This window comes from Typopeltis vanoorti, chromosome 14 (genome assembly GCF_054136105.1).
Source record: "Typopeltis vanoorti isolate ZY-2024b chromosome 14, IOZ_Tvanoo_1.0, whole genome shotgun sequence".
Classification (NCBI taxonomy): Eukaryota; Metazoa; Arthropoda; class Arachnida; order Uropygi; family Thelyphonidae; genus Typopeltis; species Typopeltis vanoorti.
This window is the reverse complement of record NC_143562.1, coordinates 62522435-62544384: the sequence shown is the minus strand read 5'-3', so window position 1 is coordinate 62544384 and position 21950 is coordinate 62522435. Positions and strand designations below refer to the sequence as shown.

The 21950-nt window shown below is 35.3% G+C and overlaps 1 protein-coding gene across 3 annotated transcripts in view; it reads right to left on the bottom strand.

Annotated features, from left to right (window-relative positions):
* Sec31 (COPII coat complex component secretory 31) overlaps positions 1-21950 on the bottom strand; it is a 486555-nt gene that overhangs the window by 292487 nt on the left and 172118 nt on the right. For all 3 annotated transcript variants that reach the window (XM_090403344.1, XM_090403343.1, XM_090403345.1), the window contains exons 2-3: positions 15505-15632; positions 4784-4873 (exon numbers count right to left, since the gene is read on the bottom strand). In XM_090403344.1, the coding sequence (XP_090259470.1) occupies positions 4784-4873; positions 15505-15617 (203 nt within the window). In that variant the 5' untranslated portion in view covers positions 15618-15632. The remainder of the gene's footprint in view (positions 1-4783; positions 4874-15504; positions 15633-21950) is intronic.

Genomic DNA, 21950 nt, shown 5'->3' with positions numbered 1-21950 from the left:
ATCCTTCTTATCGCGGCAACGTAATGACAAAATCCCTCGACAAGATGAAGTTTTTGATTCCGCTTTTTTTTATTTTATGTGTCATCAATTTCTTAGGCATATTCTTGCGATTTTTTCTAACTGCCCCCACAACATTTGTACTATTTTTTCTTAAGAAATAAAATAATTCTGGTGATGAATACCAACTATCTAAGAATAACGTATATCCTTTTCCTAAAATAGGTTCGGCCAACTCCATGACGACATTTTGAGATGCAGGTTTATCGCTTCCCGGAATTTTATCCTTTCCTTTAAAAATTTTGAACTTTGAACAATATCCAGAGTCCGATTCATATAGCTTGTAAAATTTTATCCCAAATTGTACTCATTTACTACTCATTTACTAGCAATGAACTGTACACAATTTAGTCAACCTATATATTTCATAAGGGATTTGTCAATTACTACATTTTTCTCTGGTGTATATAATTGCTGAAACTTATTATTCAGGTAGTCGACTATATTTCGCACTTTACATATTTTGTCGTCTTTCTTTATTGTTTCATTATCCACGAAATGGAGAAAATGAGATATAGCCGAGAAGCATTTACAAAGGTAAATAAATCACCTTCTCGTGGTGCACCCTGTTGGGTATCTACTTTGATACTGAACGAACGAGGATAGGCTGGCAATTTGGGATTTAGCCGACCAAATTGTATTCTTATTGGTTAAACCAAAATAAAAAAATGATGGTACAACATGACAAAATTTCATGCCGGCTGGGGCGTAGCCCGGTTAAACAAGGCCCCCGTTGTTTTCGCCAGGGAACCAGGGCGAACAGCGAAAAGTCAGCTACTGGAACAAATCTGAAAACAAACCCCAACTCAACATCACCAGAGTTAAAGATCGGTACTATCAACATAAGAAGCCTGAATGGCAAAGAAATGGAGCTAGCTGAGGAATTAGATAAGTACCAGATCGACATAATAGGGGTGACTGAAACAAAAAAGAACAAAAATGGTGAGATCTTTCTGAGCAATAAATACAAAATGTTATATTCAGGCAATGACAATCAAGGAAAAGAAGGAGTAGCCATAGTATTCAACACAAAATACGAGGCTAATCTTCTTGAATGGCAGTCAGTCTCAAGTAGAGTAATGTGGGCAAATATGAGAATGGGGAACTGGACAATGAGACTTATTTGTGCCTATGGTCCCACAGAAGGTTCTACTAAGGTAGAAGTGAAGGAATTTTTTTGAGGCTTTAGAAAAAGCAACTGACACAACGAAAAAGGAAAAGTTGGTCCTTGTTGGGGATCTAAATAGCAGAGTAGGAAATGATTGTGAGACATACAAAAATATTTTGGGAAAATTTGGAGAAAAGACCAAAGCTAATAATAATGCAAATATCTGTTGAATTTCTGCTCAGGACATGGACTGGTTATTACTAACACCATGTTCCAACATAAAAATGTGCACAAATTCACATGGAGAGAAGAGGCTAGGAATAAGAAAAGTCTCATTGACTATGTTATTGTTGACGGTGATGTTTTCTCCCTGGTGCAGGACACCAGAGTGTACAGAGGATTTGAAATTGGAAGTGATCACTATTTAGTCTTGAGCAGGATAAAATTGAATTTCATATTGAAAAGAATAACATGTAAGAAAGTTTTAAAGCGAATAAAAGTTGAGCAGCTCTCAGATGTGAACTGTAGACTAAAATACAGAAAGATTATTGAAAGGAAAATGAAAGAGTTTGAGAACAGGAATCAAACCTTGGAGATTCAGTGGCATACTCTGAAGAAAACATTGATTGATTCTGCCAGAGAGGCATGTGGTGAGGTTGTGTGCAAGGATAAAAAAATCAGAACTCCCTGGTGGACACAGGAAGTTAAAGAGGCAGTGAAGGAAAAGAAGAAAGCATATCAAAAGTTCCTGGCAAATAAGTCAGCTTTTACTCTTACAGAATACACAGACAAATGTAAGAAAGCTAAACAGTATATAAAACTAGCTAAACAAAAGTCATGGGAGGACTTTGGCAAGAATATAGAAAATAAATATCAAGAAGGTGGCAAAATATTCTGGAGATTGTTGAAGAAGCTTAGGAATGGAGGAAAGAGTGCTGTAAAAGGAGTTAGAGATGATAAAGGTGACATGAAAACAGGAGAAAAAGATATCCTTGAAGTATGGAGTAATTACTTTGAAAAACTGCTAAATGAAACAAGCAGTGATGACAGCACAGTGATAAAAAACACTGACCAGGCATGCAGTCAGGAATACATATCCATACTTGAAGTAGAAAAAGTCAAAGGCTTGAAATGTGGAAAGGCAGCAGGAGTAGATGATATTCGACCAGAAATGCTGAAGTATGGTAGTATAAGAGTCTTACAGTGGCTGCACTGCATAGTTCAGAAAGCCTGGACAGAGGGACGAATTCCCGATGATTGGAGTAGAGCTCTCATAGTACCCATATATAAAAAGGGAAATAAAACTGAATGTGAGAATTACAGAGGTATTTCCCTACTGAGTGTTCCTGGCAAGATCTATGCAAGTATACTTGAGAAACGGTTGAGAAGAATTGTGGAAGAAAAGCTTGGTGAAGAACAAGCTGGATTCAGGCCAAATAGAGGCTGTCAGGATCAGATCTTCACTTTACGACAAATAGTCGAGAAATCATAGGAATATAACAAAGATCTGTATTTAAGTTTTGTCGATTTGGAAAAGGCATATGACAAGGTGCCAAGAGAGAAGCTATTCAATACGCTGCAGTTATATAGTGTCAATGGGGCATTATATCAAGCAATACTTAGTCTTTATTTGAGTTGTAAGTCAGCAGTTAGAATTGAAGTACAGGAAGATGGTTTAATGTTAAATCTGGTGTGAGACAAGGATGTACATTATCCCCTCTGTTATTCATTATCTATATGGATCACATCATGAAGGAAAGTGGTATTAAACATGATATTAAAATTGGAGATGTTAATGTCTGCTCTTTGCTTTATGTGGATGATGTTATACTTCTAAATAAATCCGCTACAAGTCTACAAGATTCTCTGACTAAATTGAATAGCTGTTGTAATAGATATGGTATGAAGGTCAGCAATAAAAAGGCAAAGACAATGAAAATAGGCAGAATCATTGAAAATGTCAACTGTGTTGTGAATGGAGAACCTGTGGAACAAGTAAAACATTTCAGCTACTTAGGCACGAATTTTACTGAAGATGGTAAATTAAATATAGAAATAGACAATAGAATCAGCAAAGCTGGTATGGTGGGAAGTCAATTGAATAAATTCATATGGAATTAGAGAGAAATTAGTCGGAACACTAAATTAGCTGTATACAAGACAGTGTTCAAACCAGTTTTAACTTATGGATCTGAGAGCTGGGTCAGAAGTAAAACACTTGACCAAAGACTAGAGACCGCAGATATGAGAGTCCTGAGAAAGATTAGAGGCGTGAACAGATGGCATCAATGGCAATATCATATTAAAAATGAGGATATTAGGAAAGAACTTGACATTGTCAGTATCCAGGAATGCGTTAGCAGAGCTAATCTCAGGTGGTATGGTCACTTAAATAGAATGGGAGAGGAAAGATTAGCAAAACAAGTGTTCTCTGCCAGGTTGGCAGGAAAACGACCCAGAGGAAGACCAAGATATAGGTGGATTGATATGGTACAAAGTGCCTTAGACGATAGAAATATAAGATCTGATAATGTTGGAGTCTTGACAAGTAACAGACTGATTTGGAGGAAAATTGTAGATAGGAAGTTAGTAATGATGTAATTTTTTCATGTAGTGCTGTCATATCCTGTACACCCGTTGAGGGTACATTGCAGGAATTTGATGATGATGATGAATTTTTGAATATATGGGTGTCTCGACAACAGCCCTCTTTGACCAATACATATCTATATTACATTTTTTTACCTGTGACATAATTATACATAATGCAAAATATGCCTGCAATTTGTCACTTGTTATTGGATACCATTCTTCAATCTTTTTAGTAATTTCCTCATTTATTGTTTGAGCCGCATATCTATTAGTTTCTGTAACTATCATGTCAATGAAATCACCACAAAGTATTTGTTTCAAAACAGAAAAAGGTGTCAGAATTGCACTAAAATCTTAGCAAAGCAATTGCATTGACACCGGGAATTTCCGTAAATGGTTTTATAATAGGAATATTTTCCTTTTCTTGCCAATTCCATTCATTTTCTGTTACATCAGAATCATCGCTACTACACGATATCAGTAACAAACATTTATGAAGATTGCCTCGAACCGAACTTCCACTGCTACTGTCGCTATTGTCACTTGACAAGTCAAAAATGCCAACACTTTGATGACATAAATTTGTCTCGCTGTTTTTATCCAAACTGTCCTCTCCGCTTTCGGCTAATATATAAATATTTGCAGACATATTAAGGATGATAATAAATTGCAACACAAACTAACTAGCGAATAGAGTTTATATGCATATATAATCACTGCCTAACACCCTAAATCGTTTGAAATTGATGCGAACTTCGTAACGGCTACGATAGGTCAAAATCAATTATGGTGCAATAAACAAACGACTTGTCACAGACGTCTTCGTATGTTAACGGTTAATAAACATCGTGGAGAGTTAAAATACGCAGCACACAGCCAAAATAGTGAACTAAAACCGAAACAAAAACTTGACAAAAATTTATCTTTTTCGGATCAATTTGTTCGCTACTGTATATATATATAAATGATTTTTCGTATTTAATTAAACAATTAGAGAAAGCTAAATTGTAGAATAAATATTAATACCTGAAATCAGATACCACAACTCCTTTAAGACCCATATCCAATCCTGGTTCAGTAAGATTGAGAGCATAGATCTCAACTGCTGCAGTTGTACTGTGAGAAATAAATATGAAATCTTCATAAGACGTTAGAAAATTAACATATCCTCATATGAAGTAATGTGCTGGTAATCTGTGATAACTAAATAAGTTTATACAGTATATATAAGAACTAGGTAAAATGTAATTTTAAGAACCAATGCTTAAAAAAAAAAAAAAACTCCACAATACCCACTGAAATATGTTAAAAAAGTAAATTAACTTTTTTTGAATGTGACTCCCAATCATGAAAGATTGGTAAGTTTATAGATATTAGTACCATGGGTGGGTTAAGACATTTAATTTTTATTTTGTTATCATTTTTTTAATTTACTTTTTATATAATTGAAAACTGTGCTTTAGAGAACTGTAGAAACATGGAACTTTTACAAGCCATTTCAGGCCTTCAATAAACAACAAGTGGATTAGTGGTGATATTCATCTTCTGCCTAAGCACATCAACAAACAATAATACCTATGGCAGATATTGAAATAACAGCTTGTTCATCACAGAGCAAATAAGTAGTGTGACTACTTGGTCAATCAGGTTGGCAATTCTAGAAATCAATTACAATTTTATGTTCATTAGCAAAAAGAAAAGAAAAATACTTAAATATATCTACTTTAATAACACAACTTTTAAAAGAAAATTAGGCATTTGAAACTGCTAAAAAAAAAAATTCAGCAGTTATCTTATGTATATAACACAATTAAGAAAATGAAAATGGCATGCAATATCAAATCAAGATTCGATTTTTTTTTCATCTTGTGTTATTTTGGACTTACCTAGATGAAACTTATAACTACTAATATCTGTTTTATTTACATTCAATGGGAGCACCACTGCTTGCTCTGCAAATCACCATAATAATAAATTTCTTCTTACACAGTATATAATTGAATAAAGTAAATCAATAGATTACTTGACTCTTTCTTTACATTAATCAATGAAGCAGCCATGACATGCATACACACTGAACAAAACATGGATACCAAGTAGAAAATATTTGATAAGTTTTCATCCAATTGGATGGCTAATCAAGACTAAGCGGCATCAGTGGAAGATAAAACATACACTGAGATATGTAAACACACATAACTACAGTAAAATCTATTGTGAGGTGCCTGGTTATAAACTATTACACTATTAGTTTTGATTGTGCTGTATTTGAATTTTTCATTGTATTGCAATACACAAATATGTTTGTTGACAGTTTAATTATATTAAAATAACTGGATGAAGTTGCAGCCAAGAAGCCCAAACTAGGAAAGTTATATTTACGTCCTATCACTTATATTTATGTTATATCATACAGATGGCATCAAACTACTGGCTTGAATTTTTTTTCTAAAGTGCAGGAATACCGATGTGATCTATTTTTGCTATGATTAAAGAAACTATTAAATCCTTAGAAGCACATTTATATTAAAGCTAATCATTCCCTTGTTAATAATCAACTGAGAAAGTAAAAAAAAAAAACCTTATGTAATTCTTGAAATTACTACTTTAGAACTGAACTTTCAAGTATTCTAGACCCTGAAGCTTTAACAGAGGATAATGATGACCTTAATATCTTAGTCCAGGGTTATAAATTTGCCACCGTTCCAAAGTGCTTCCCTCATTGAACTCTGCACAGCAATGTAACATTTCACATCTTTCCAGAAAAAATAAAATTACGTTTTTAAGTCACTACTCTCAAGTCATCGGCAACATTTAATATTCCAATTTATGAATTAAAAGCCCTTTGTACTTTAAAGAATAATAATCTTAACATAATAAGATCAGACAGGGTATCAATTCTTGATACTACCTTTACTATAGTTCTTGACTAATTCATATGAACAAAAGATGGATATTCTCCTCTGGGATGGGAATATCTTGCCACAACCATTAGCAAAGATCCCCACCAATAGTCAGAGGATAATATTAACAAGTAAATATTGAGCTTAATAAGATCAATATTGGGGTGCTTAAGGGTCAAAGCTGTATAACTGAGAGGAGACTTCCACATAGCCGTTAAAGAAATGCAGAGAACCAACTAGGACTTCTGACCTAATGTCCAATCCTCACCTTCTAGTGGTGCGCCCTGTTGGGTATCTACCTGGATACTGAACAAATGAGGATTGGATGGCAATTTCAGATTTAGCCAACCAAATTGTATTCTTATTGGCTTAAACCAAAATATAAAATGATGTTAGAACATGACAGAATTTCATGCTGGATGGGGCATCACCCGGTTAAACTAGGCCCCTGTTCTTTTGGCCAGGGAATCAGGGTGAACAGCGAAAAGTCAGCTACTAGAACAAATCTGAAAACACACCCCCAACAACATCACCAGAGTTAAAGATCAGAACTATCAACATAAGAAGCCTGAATGGCAAAGAAATGGAGCTAGCGGAGGAATTAGATAAGTATCAGAATGACATAATAGGGGTGACTGAAACAAAAAAGACAAAAACTGGTGAGATCTTTCTGAGCAATAAATAAAAAATGTTATATTCAGGCAATGACAATCAAGGAAAAGGATTAGCCATAGTATTCAACACAAAATACGAGGCTCATCTTCTTGAATGGCAGGCAGTGTCAAGCAGAGTGATTTGGGCAAATACCAGAATGGGGAATTGGACAATGAGACTTATTTGTGCCTATGGTCCAACAAGAGGTTCTACTAAGGTAGAAGTGGAGGAATTTTTTGAGGCTTTAGAAAAAGCAACTGACACAATGAAAAAGGAAAAGTTGGTCCTTGTTGGGGTTCTAAATAGCAGAGTAGGAAGTGATTGTCAGCCATACAAAAATGTTTTAGGAAAATTTGGAGAAAAGAGCAAAGCTAATAATAATGGCAAATACCTGTTGGATTTCTGCTCAGGACATGGACTGGTTATTACTAACACCATGTTCCAACATAAAAATGTGCACAAATTCACATGGAGAGAAGAGGCAAGGAATAAGAAAAGTCTTATTGACTATGTTATTGTTCATAGTGATGTTTTCTCCCTGGTGCAGGACACCAGAGTGTACAGAGGATTTGAAATTGGAAGTGATCACTATCTAGTCTTGAGCAGGATAAAATTGAATTTCATATTGAAAAGAATGACATGTAAGAAAGTTTTAAAGCGAATAAAAGTTGAGCAGCTTTCAGATATGAACTGTAGACTAAAATACACAAAAATTATTGAAGGAAAAATGAAAGAGTTTGAGAACAGGAACCAAAACCTTGGAGATTCAGTGGCAAGCCTTGAAGAAAATCCTGATTGATTCAGCTAGAGGCATGTGGTGAAGTTGTCTGCAAGGATAGAAAAATTAGAACTCCATGGTGGACACAGGAAGTTAAAGAGGCAGTGAAGGAAAAGAAGAAAGCATATCTAAAGTTCCTGGCAAATAAGTCAGCTTGTGCTCTTAGAGAATACAGAGACAAATGTAAGAAAGCTAAACAGTGTGTAAAACTAGCTAAACAAAAGTCATGGGAGGACTTTGGCAAGAACATAGAAAATAAATATCAATGAGATGGCAAAATATTTTGGAGGTTGTTGAAGAATCTTAGAAATGGAGGAAAGAGTGTTGTAAAAGGAGTTAGAGATGATAAAGCTGACATGAAACTGGAGAAAAAGATATCCTTGGAGTTCAGAGTAATTACTTCGAGAAATTGCTAAATGAAACAAGAGGTGATAGCACAGTGATAAAAAAAAAACACTGACCAGGCATGCAGTCAGGAATACATATCCATACTTGAAGTAGAAAAACCATCTAAGGCTTAAAATGTGGAAAGGCAGCAGGAGTAGATGATATTCGACCAGAAATGCTGAAGTATGGAGGAATAAAAGTCTTACAGTAGCTGCACTGCACAGTTCAGAAAGCCTGGACAGAGGGAAGAATTCCCGATGATTGGAGTAGAGCTCTCATAGTACTTATATATATAAAGGGAAATAAAACTGAATGTGAGAATTACAGAGGTATATCCCTATTGAGTGTTCCTGGTAAAATATATGCAAGTATAAGTTAAAGGGATAAAAATCCCTTATTGTTTTAATATGCAAGTATACTTGAGAAATGGTTGAGAAGAATTGTGGAAGAAAAGCTTGGGGAAGAACAAGCTGGATTCAGGTCAAATAGAGGCTGTCAGGATGAGATCTTCACTTTACGACAAATAGTTGAGAAAGCATGGGAATATAACAAAGATCTGTATTTAGGTTATGTCAATCTGGAAAAGGCATATGACAGGGTGCCAAGAGAGAAGCTATTCAATACACTACAGTTATATAGTGTCAATGGGGCATTATATCAAGCAATACTTAGTCTTTATTTGAGTTGTAAGTCAGCAGTTAGAATTGAAGTACAGGAAGATGGTTTAATGTTAAATCTCGTGTGAGACAAGGATGTACATTATCCCCTCTATTATTCATTATCTATATGGATCACATTATGAAGGAAAGTGGTATTAAACATGATATCAAAATTGGAAGTGTGAATGTAAGTTCTTTGCTTTATGCGGACGATGTTATACTTCTAAATAAATCCGCTATGAGTCTGCAAGATTTCTTGACTAAATTGAATAACTGTTGTAATAGATATGGTATGAAGGTCAGCAATAAAAAGACAAAGACAATGAAAATAGGCAGAATCGTTGAAAATGTCAACTGCATTGTGAACGGAGAACCTGTGGAACAAGTAAAACATTTCACCTACTTAGGCACGATTTTTAGTAAAGATGGTAAATTAAATATGGAAATAGACAACAGAATCAATAAAGCTGGTATAGTAGGAAGTCAATTGAATAAATTCATATGGAATAAGAGAGAAATTAGTCGGAACACTAAACTAGCTGTATACAAGACAGTGTTCAAACCAGTTTTAACTTATGGATCTGAGAGCTGGGTCAGAAGTAAAACACTTGACCAAAGACTAGAGACCGCAGATATGAGAGTCCTGAGAAAGATTAGAGGTGTGAACAGATTGCATCAACGGCAATATCATATTAAAAATGAGGATATTAGGAAAGAACTTGACATTGTCAGTATCCAGGAATGTGTTAACAGAGCTAATCTCAGGTGGTATGGTCACTTAAACAGAATGGGCGAGGAAAGATTAGCAAAACAAGTGTTCTCTGCCAGGTTGGCAGGAAAACGACCCAGAGGAAGACCAAGATATAGGTGGATTGATATAGTACATAGTGCCGTAGACGATAGAAATATAAGATCTGGTAATGTTGGAGTCTTGACAAGTAACAGACTGATTTGGAGGAAAATTGTAGATAGGAAGTTAGTAATGATGTAAATGTTTCATGCAGTACTATCATATCCTGTACACCCATTGAGGGTACATGGCAGGAATTTGATGATGATGATGATGATATAAATTTTAATTATAGTGATATAAACATCAGGGGGCAAAGAGAATAAATTTCTAGTTTTTGAGAAACAGTTACCTTAACCTGTATGCAACAGTGAGTTCCTAAGGATCTTTTTGATCATCTCATGAGAAGATATAAATGAGATGCTAAATCTTCCTCCAATTGGTAAAAGTAACCATGAAGTGATCACTTGGGTGGTGGCCAGCCATGTGAGAAAGGGATATATATACATGGAACTATAAGGCTAGTAATTATGACAAACACCCAGATCTGAATGTATTCAGAAGGTAAGGAGGCTAAATAAGCTAAGTGTAAAATTGATGACTGAAGATGTTAGGCATACAATATGGAATCAAAAGGTAACAAAGATGAGTGACAATCAGTTGCATAAGGATTACAAAGAGGGCAAGAAAGGTGACTTGTTTAGGTCAGCAAAAAGGCAGTGTGAACATCAGTCAACTAACAAGGCCATAAGAAATACAAGTTCTTTTCATATATGGCTAGTAGAAGAAAGAATGATTATGGATGATATTCACTGGTGAAAATGGCAAAAATAACCACTCAGGACATTTGATATAGTTGAGATATCAAATGAGAAATTCATAAAGGTATTTCCTCCTCACAAATGTAACATGATGCAGAAATAAGCACAGTGGGAAGGGAAGAAGCAGCAAAGACCCACAATGAGTCTTTGGGATCCATGAAGGTCTGATGATGATAAGTTTATAAATAATGATCAGTTCTCTTCAATGAATTCCACAAATCTTTCTCTTCCCAATCTAAACTTTTTTTTATTGAATTTACGTTATTGTTTTCACTTATTTTCATATAAGCTGCCCACAATAATTAGATAAAATTCTTTACTGTAATTTAAAGATTCATCTAGTTTTGCATAAATTTTTTGTCATCTGAGTGAAGTTGGAGCATAAATATTTGTACAATTTTAATTTGATATCTATTTATTTATACATATTCCTATATACAAATATACAGTATGCCGCAAAAAAAAAGTACTGAATAATTATATATGTTATGGAGTAAATGGGGTTTATTTACTATGAGTAAATATAAATTATGAGCTAAACCAGATGTGATGATTCTATTGTGATTGACATCCTCCACATAATTTGGGTGATTAAGATCACCCAAATTATGTGGAGGATGAGGTACCTTTCTTCAAATTTCCTGGAGTATATGAAATTCCATGCATGTGTGGCCTTTCTTACATTGGTCAGACTTCTAGAAGTTTGAAATAAGACAGAAGGAACATGTGGGGGATGTCAATCACAATAGAATCATCACATCTGGTTTAGTTCATTTCTCAACATCAAATCACGTTATAGATTGGAAAAACAGTTCTATGCCTTACATCGAGAATGACTACAGACACAGAACTTTCAAAGAAGCAGCTGTGGTGCTATGCACAGGCAATAATTTAAATAGAAATCAAGGTACTATTCTTAAAGATATATGGAAAAATCTCATCATTTCTCTCAGTTTAACAGAACTACAATATGCAAAAAACTACACAACACGTGGTCATGTACCGGATTCTGACTTAAGCATTCGAACACATGCACACCATCAAACACGAATTATCAAATGCAACGCCTAGCAGTTACTAAAGTGTATGTTTTACATGTAACTTGATGCATTTGTTCTCACACCGGTACAGCCTTGAAAATGCTAGACAGTGGCTAGTGAAACTTGTTGGCTCTTTGTATATTTTATCATTATATCTTATGGTCTTTTAGCAATAAAAGTTCTTAAAGAAATAAATGTTTATACCTCAAGATATCCACAACTATCGGCGGAATCTTGGTCGAATAAAGCATTAACAATGGTAGATAACATGCTTGAAATGGACATCTTGAATTTCAAGTCTGGTTTCATAGTGCATACGAAGGTTCTCTGTCATCTTGGAGAACAAGGGTTGGGACATCTGCTGGACATATCATGTAATTTTATCCCTTAGTTCATCAAGGTTTGAAGGCAGGTCATGGTGGAATACCCATTTCTTCAACATACTCCCAAACAAAGGCATCAAGCAATGTGAGATCAGAAAAACATGAAGGGTAAAGGAATTCTGTGAACCTTGAAATGAGCTTCCAGGGAAGTGTTCTTAAGTATTTAATGATACTTGACTCATTCTTTCTGCATTATTATATCCATGAGAGTTTAACTGTGACCATGTATGAAATGTATGCACCTTGTAGAATGACAGACTTAAGAAAAAAGAACTGGTGAGTGGGTTTATCTTAAATCTTTCGAAAGCAAATGCCAAAAGTGTGAGGAGAGTAAGAAGAATAATAGCAGTTAGTTAAAAGACAAAATGAGTGAAAATGCAAAAATGCAACCTTAATAAATGAAAAGGTTGATGTTGCATGCAGCATGAGTGACTAAGCATAAAACCATGGAAAATGAAGAGAATGGTCAAATTGTAATGAAAAAGACAGAGCACTTATGTAGAGTTCTCCAAAGAACAAAACTGAGTGACCAAACTGTTTAATTTAAGCTTCAGTACCAGGAAGATGCTACTGGAATGGAAAGAGGGCAAAACAGACACATTGATTCACAAGCCAATCAGTATCTTAGGTGGTTAAGATATTGGAGAAAAGAAAGAATTCAGGAATGAGTGCAAAAGTATATGATACTTCATAAGGGACAATGAGGTTTTGCCTTAATAATTGGCTTACTTTTTTTTTTTTTTTTAAATAATAAAAGTGACAAATGGGTTGGATAAAGGAAATGGCTACTCAACAGGAGTTTGAAGGCATTTGACAGGATTCCACATGGAGTGCAGTTGCATAAATTAGAGTAAATGGGGACAGATATGAAGCTGGTGATTTGGGTTAGAGGATTGCTGATGGGCAAATAGCAAAGAATGATTTATGAAAGAGCTGAGTCCAGGAGAAGGCAGGTGACTAATGGTGTGCCACGGGGATCAGTACATAATCCTCTGTTGCTAATTTGTAAGCTGATGTCCAAAACCTAAGGATGAACACTATTTCTGAAGATTAAAACTGCAAATTCATATGAATCACCTTGTGGCAATTTGTATAATTAACGATTTTGAGTGGAAGGAAGGTACACATTCAAATTTTCGAATCACATACAAAGGAGTCGTATGGTAGCACTCAACAGAATAAAGGCAAAAGACTATGCTAAGTGAACTGTGTTTGAAAGAAGCTCTTTTCATGAAGGAATAAAGTAGCAAACTTGGATGTCTTGTAATGTCTCAAAGACATTACTAGATGATTTTATGCAGGGAGGAATCAGTGGAAAGCTTGAAGGAGGCCACAGAGTTTGGAATCTCACATAGCATTGTATCCATGCTCAGGACAGCATTTCAATCTAATGGAATGCATTCCAGAAGTTTGCTAAAAGGTTGCCCTCAATCAACCATGGAGAATAAGACAGATTTCTGGTTATAACAGCAAAACATAATTGACACCATCATAGCAGGTCAGCTTGCATGTCAGCTCCATTCAAGCACAGGTATGTGGATATCTTGACAAACTGTAGCAAGACATCAGCAACAAGTAGGCCTATACACCCAAAGGCCTGTGAAGTGTGCATCCCTTTATCCACAGCTCATCATAGAGTACATTTTCAGTGGTTTTGTATCCTAAAAATTGGACAAGACACCAATGGGCTAATGTAATCTTCAGAGATGAGTTGTTTTAGTCTTTCCTCCGATTCTAGACAACATCTGATCTGGCATGAAAGTGATACTGCTTACCATTATGAGTGTTCTTGAAAGGGATAAATGCAGCAGTGCAAGGTCATGGTATGGGGAGACATTATGTTTAATGGATGCACTGAGCTACAAGTGCTGGAAAAAAGAATTATGACTGGTGAACAATATTGCAACGAAGTTCTTCAATGTCATGTTCGGTTGTTCCGTAATGCTGTAGGCAAAGAATTCATTTTTATGGATGACAATGCCACACCACATCACACAAGCAGTGGAGATACTTTTGGAGACTGAGGATATAAACTGAATCAAGTGCCCAGCATGATATCCCAGATCTCAACCCTATAGAACACGTTTGGGATGTAATGCTGCTCAAAATTTCCCTGCAGAAAATAAACAAGCCATTATCCTTGCTCTGAAGAAGTGGGCCAGGTTGCCTCAGGAGTTCATGAGGACTGCATTGTAGTTCAGAGTGGACATATTTCATACTGAAATGTCTCTCTGCATAGTTTTCTGTCAGCACTGTACATTAATTCCATAACTTTGTCCTTAGGAAATTTGTAACTTTTGCCAAAAAAACGTATTTCAATTTAATTTGTATGAAATTTATAACACATTTTTGGTGTAATACAATTTCTTAGCATGCTGGTAATAAATTGATGTCCACATTTGCTGTAGTCTCAAAATTTTTTCATATAGAGGTAAAAATGTAGTTCGTCCTTAGTTTTTGGAAACCAGAGTACATTAATGATATAGGAAATTGTTTTTTGAGATTCAGTGGCAAGACTTGAAGAAAACCCTGATTGACTCAGCCAGAGAGGCATGTGGTGAGGGTGTCTGCAAGGATGGATAGGGTACAAAGTGCCTTAGAGGATATAAATATAAGATCTGGTAATGTTGGAGTCTTGACATGTAACAGACTGATTTGGAGGAAAATTGTAGATAGGAAGTTAGTAATGATGTAAATTTTTCATGTAGTACTATCATATCCTGTACACCCCTTGAGGGTACATGTCAGGAATTTGATGATGATTATTGTATTTCCATTTTTTTCTTTTCTGCATTTAGGTAACAAGCTGAATAGACCTACTGTTTTTTCATCACTCATATAACCTAACGTTATCTTAAATTGAATTATCTTTTAATATGTTAGAAGTATTATATTAATTTGTAATTTTCTACTTTTATCTGTATTTAATGTTTCTGTGGTGTGGAAGAGAAGGCCTGATGGCTTTAACTTCACCAGGATAAATAAATAAAATTTTAAAAAATGTTGTGACAATCTAGCAATAGCCTCACATTTATGATCCTTACTTTAAGGGCCCTGGAGCTTATTCGTTCCAAAGCATATTTGGAAAAGGCAGTTATGTTGGGGAAGTTTGAGGGAATGAGAAGAGGATGACCACAAAAAAATTGGACAGACAACATAAAAGAACTTACCAACTTAAACTTACAATTACTGAAAGAAAGGACAAGAGGCTGAGTGGGATGGAAAGCCTTTGTTCACAGGATCACCAAAAGTCGAAAACGACTGGATGGCACATAACACACACACACACACACACGCACACAAATAGATGTTGGGGAAAAAAAAAACATTACCTGAATGTAGCATCTAACTGCTGAGCAGCAGTACCAGCAACTAAATAGATGGGATGATGTGTCGCAGGAGACCAAGCAATATTGGCAGTGCGGTCTATTTCTTTGACTTTCATTCTCTCTCTTTTTTCCTATAGTAAAATATACTAATTTAATTTTAATGACAATGAAAATTATACACTATACTGGAACTTTTAAATTATTTAGTTACAAAGGAATGAAGATTTTATGTTTATATATGAATATTTTTATATATCAAAAACATTATTATATATTATATGGTTAACCACAAATGATTAATTAAGTTCATAATTAAGATATTATATAATTACGTTTTCATTTTTACTAGATTTCTATCAACAAATTTCCTATCAATTAATCTATTCTCTGTCAGGTCTTCAATCTTACATCCGAGTTTTTAAAGGCACTATTAACTGCAAAAATCAACCTAGATCTTGGTCATCTTCTGTTTTTTTTTCATGGCATCAAACACCTGCCAACCTTTGATCTCTCATTCTGTTTAAGTGATCGTATATTACCTTAGATTTACTTTGCTCTCTCACATTATTGAATGCTAACATGTAAAGGTCTCTCTAATATCTTAACATGATTCTGCCACTGTTCATTTCCACTAATTTTTCTCACAGCTCATATCTGTAAACTCTAGTCTTTGATCAACTGTTTTGTTTTTAACCAAACTGAGGTTTAATACCATTTTCTTTCATAATGTGATTCATATAGATGAATAACATTAGGGATAACATGTATTCTTGTCTTACACCTAATTTTACATCAAACCATTTTCATGTACATGCTTAAATTCTAACTGCTGATTTACGTGTGTACAATGTGCCATTTACCTATATAATGTAGCATTTTGAATTTAGAATCCATGGAATCTAAAGACTTAATGCAGGAAGCCCAGACTAACCATTATTTACAATACCAGCGGAAACCTACAGATATCTTAGAAACCTCATTCCATTCTCCAAGGAGAAAAAAAATAAAAAAAATTAACCACATTCTTACACAACTTGTGGGAATTATCCCTTATTCTGTCCTGTCGTCTACTCTATAAAATCCTTTTAGTAACTTATGTCTATCATATCACCATTTTCCCAGCTAACAATGAACTTTGTAGCTCACAAATCTTCAATCTATACTCACAGGGAATACTTCACAATCACCATTTTGGTCACCTACTTTCCAATCCCTTCACATCCCAGAGAAACCTGAGTGACCAAATCTGTGCACAACAGTCCAGATGTGGATGTGTCAAAGATAACATCCTTCTTTCTACACCTTCAAGTAGAAAGAAGGATGTTTCGAGGATCCAAGTGATCCTCGAAACTATTTTGCAATAAATTACCCTCTAAAATTCAAATCCCTGTCCATTATTGCTCCTCCATCAGTGGTCTCATTCATTTTTTTTGTATTCCAGTTCCATCAATAGAGTACACAGTAGGTAATATTTTAGCATCCAAAGAATATGACCTTATACTTTGTCACATTACACCACTTGCAGCTTTATCTTGTGCTCAAACTGTCCTCCATAACCACTTTTATTAATTATTGTTCCATAATTTTACATTATTTGCAAACTGGACATTCTCCTTAAATTTATTCACCATTCAGGTGCACACAACCACCTCTGCCAATCCATTCCATTCATTCACCACTCTCTAAGCAAAGAACATAGTTGTTACACAACTTCCAGAGGTGACCCTATGTTCTCCTTCTACTCCTCATGTACTCAAAATTTTCTTTGAGTACATGAGGAGTAGAATGACAGACATAACAGACATTCCACAGGTCTGTGGAATGTCTGTTATATCACCATTTTTCCACCTAACAACAAACTTTACCCATCAGCTTGGTTCTTGTCTCAGAATCAGCCTAGGTGATCAAATCTGTGTATACACAGTCTCACCATAAATACTGTTACAACTTTTGCACACACCTGTACGCTTCCCACAGAATTGCATAAGCCTGGTTCCATTAGTGGCACTGCGCAACCAATATTCGCTTGTTTATCAGTAGAGAGAGAGTTAAACCGTACAATTGTCTAGCTGTACAGTTTAACATGGGAAGATTATAAGAACTGTGCAGCCGTAATAGCACTTCAGGAGGTTGGAACCTAACACCACAACTTATGCAACAGAGGGTGATAAAATCAAAGGCACTATTCTGGCAGTATGCGAACAAACACAGATATCATCTTTACTAATGAGAAAATTTTCACCACTGAAGAGTTGTTTATCTGACACAGAGTTAGCATTTCCAGGTAATAACCTCATCACTGATGCAGGGTGATGACCTTCAAAGAGGTCATCACCCTGCATCAGTGATGGTTTGGTGGTGGTGACAGATTGGGGAGAGGGAGATAATCCAAGTTGCATTTCTGCAAGAAAGGGGTCAAAACCCCCCATCAAAGTGTATCAAGACACCGTGCTGGTACCTGTGATAAGGCCCATGAACAACATCTTGTTTCACAGTTGGCAGTGGAATTTCCAACAGGACTCACTCTTGTACACAAGGCGAGGACTACACAACAGTAGTTAGAGGCAAATGTGCCCGACTACATATGATTGGTCATATGAAGTTCCTATTTGAATCCGTTGGACTTCAAATTGTGGTCAGAGCTTGAGAGTAGCCTGGATGAAACAATACCTCAGTATCACCAGTCTGAAGATGGATTTGGAGTGAGAAGTGGCAGCATTTCCATTGAATGTTGTGTGTTCTGCATTGATATGCAGCCTTGCAATTTCAATTGTGTGTGAGAAGGCAAAGGGGGGGGGACATTTCAAACAGTGAGTGCTGATAGCAGTAAATCATTTACTCATAGATTAAAGGTTTATGCACCGTTCAAGTTGTAACAACATTTATGGGGAGACCAGGTAGTAGTCAAGAATCAGCCAAATCAGTCTTATAAACCCTACTTTTACTTGTCAATGTATTATTCTTCAATGATGTCCTTCAAACTTCAAATGTATATCCACTATCATCCCCATATTCCTAGCCTCATCAATTTCCTGTAATCCAGTACCATCAATATAATATAAAGTAATTTAATTTTTTCATCCTGAAGTGCATTCCCTTGCATTCCTCAATATTAAATTGACAACTTCATGTTAGAAATTTAATGGAATGAAACAGCACTAGGAAAGAATTAAAAACAGTATTTAATTCTTCCAATATTTTATCTCGGTTACAGACATCATCAAGTACAATATGAGACTTGTAACACACAATCACCACAAAACTAAGTGAAACACATGGACTACCGACTAGAGTCCTAACTAGGTTGGACACCCTCTACGGACACCTGTCAGCAGCCTAGGATGCAAACTGGGATCTCAAATTATTAGTATTTCCATATTCTGGGAAGTTTTATACAACTTTTTTTTTTTTTTTTCAAATTAGGCTAAGCAGCAGCAGATTCTAAAAACAGTCTTTTTCTTTTAACTTTTTTCCAATGTACATGATGGTCTTTTCCAATTCACTCGGTGAGCTATATCCAAAGCATGGTCTGCAAAGCCAGACTGACCATAGTTTCTACCAGCACTTAAGCGTTAACACATGTAAATAGACAACCATTATCCTTTGCTCACATTACCAATTTATTTAAATCATCCTGTGTGATACCTACATTTTCTTTATCAACTATTGCCCTCTCCAGTTTTGCATCATCTCTTAATCCTTTTCACTCCACCTGGGAGCATAGGTCTTCCACCACCATTTTTTACCGGACTCTGTTTTTTGCCACTTTTATTTGGTTCCAGTTTTTATTAATATTCGTTATTTCTTTCAGTATTGTTCTTTTCCATGTTTCTCTTGGCCTTCCTTGTCTTCTTTTATCCTGTGGGTTCCAATCTAGAGCCTTTTTTACTATTATTTTATCTTCTTTCTTCAACACATGCCCCAACCATCTCCACTTCCTTTCACATATCTGTTGCAACATGGGTTTCTGGTTTGTTCTCTGCCATAGTTCTTCATTTGATATTCGTTTTGGCCAATATATTCCCAGTATCATTCTTAAACACTTGTTCAGGAAGACCTGGACATTGTTAACTATCTTTTTGTTTAACATCCACGTTTCTGATCCATACATTAGTATTGCCTTTAAATTTGAGTTAAATATTCTCATTTTAGTTTTTATAGACAAATTCTTGTTTTTCCAAATATTTCTAAGTTGGTTGAAAGTTGAATAAGCCAGCTCTTTCCTTCTATTTATATCTTCAGTAGTTCCTCCTTTTATTGATACTATTGAACCAAGATATATAAATTGTTCTACTTCTTTAAGCGGTATTTCTTCTATTTGTTTATTTTGCTTTGCATTTATTTTCATCAACATTGTTTTATTTTTATTTATCCTAAGATCAACTTTTTTGACTGTTTCTACAAGTGTTGTTGTTTTTTGTTCTATATGTTGGTGCTTCTGTGAAAGTAAAATCTGCAAAATCTAGACCATGGAGTTGGTTTTGAAGTAACCATTGTAATCCTGTATTTCCATAAGATACTTTTCTCATCCCTGGCAAATAAGTCAGCTTGTGCTCTTAGAGAATACAGAGACAAATGCAAGAATGCTAAACATTGTGTAAAACTAGCTAAACAAAAGCCACAGGAGGACTTTGTCAAGAACATAGAAAATAAATATCAAGAAGGTGGCAAAATATTCTGGAGATTGTTGAAGAAGCTTAGGAATGGAGGAAAGAGTGCTGTAAAATGAGTTAGAGATGATAAAGGTGAAATGAAACCAGGAGAAAAAGATATCCTTGAGGTATGGAGTAATTACTTTGAAAATTTGCTAAATGAAACAAGCAGTGATGACAGCAAAGTGATAAAAAACACTGACCAGGCATGCAGTCAGGAATACATATCCATACTTAAAGTAGAAAAAACCATCAAAGGCTAGAAATGTGGAAAGGCAGCAGGAGTAGACGATATTCGACCAGAAATACTGAAGTATGGTGGTATAAGAGTCTTACAGTGGCTGCACTGCATAATTCAGAAAGCTTGGACAGAGGGACGAATTCCCTCTATATAGACAACAGAATCAGCCAAGCTGGTATGGTGGGAAGTCAATTGAATAAATTCATATAGAATAAGAGAGAAATTAGTCGGAACACTAAATTAGCTGTATACAACACAGTGTTCAAACCAGTTTTAACTTATGGATCTGAGAGCTGAGTCAGAAGTAAAACACTTTACCAAAGACTAGAGACTGCAGATATGAGAGTCCCGAAAAAGATTATAGGCATGAAAAGATGGCATCAATGGCAATATCATATTAAAAATGAGGATATTAGGAAAGAACTTGACATTGTCAGCATCCAAGAATGCGTTAGCAGAGCTAATCTCAGATGGTATGGTCACTTAAACAGAATGGGTGAAGAAAGATTAGCAAAACAAGTGTTCTCTGCCAGGTTGGCAGGAAAATGACCCAGAGGAAGACCAAGATATAGGTGGAGTGATACTGTACAAAGTGTCTTAGACGATATAAATATAAGATCTGGTAATGTTGGAGTCTTGACAAGTAACAGACTGATTTGGAGGAAAATTGTAGATAGGAAGTTAGTGATGATGTAATTTTTTTCATGTAGTACAATCATATCCTATACACCCCTTGAGGGTACATGGCAGGAATTTGATGATGATGACTTTTCTCATCACCCAGTCTATGACACTTAAAAACATAGTAGGGGAGAGTATACAACCTTGCCTTACTCCTGTCTTTGTTTTAAACGGTTCTGAGAGGGCATTTCCATGTATTACTTTAATTTCAAAATCTTCATACATTTTTTAAATTATTCTTATTATTTTTTCTGGGAGTCCATAATTTCTAAGTAATTTCCATATGGAAGATATGTTTATACTGTCGAAAGCTTGTTCAAAATCGATAAAATTTAAATATAAGCTTGCCTGCCATTCCAATGATTGTTCTATGATAATTCGTAAAGTAGCAATGTGGTCGGTGCATGATCTATTGCCTCTAAATCCTGCCTGTTCTGGTCTTAGTTGTTTTTCTATTTTGATTCTTTCTAGAATTATCCTTGTTAGTATTTTACTTATAACACTCAACAATATTGTACCTCTCCAATTTTTGCATTCAGATAAGTTCCCTTTTTTGGGTAATTTAACCCGTAATCCAGTATTCCATTCATTAGGTCACTCTTCTTTCTGCCATATCTCATTTAGTATCTCTGCTATAAAATTTGGATTTGCTTTTAGTATATCGCCTGGCATGTTGTCTGCTCCAGGTGCTTTACCTGTTTTGATCTGAGTTATTGCTTTTGTAATTTCTATTTTTGTTATTTCGTTCAAATTTATATCTAATGATGCATTCTGTTCATTTAATTCTAGGCTCTGGTCACCATCAGTCATTTCTTGAAATTTCTCTGAGAAGAATTCCACCCATCTATTTATTTTCATTTAATAATAGTTCATCA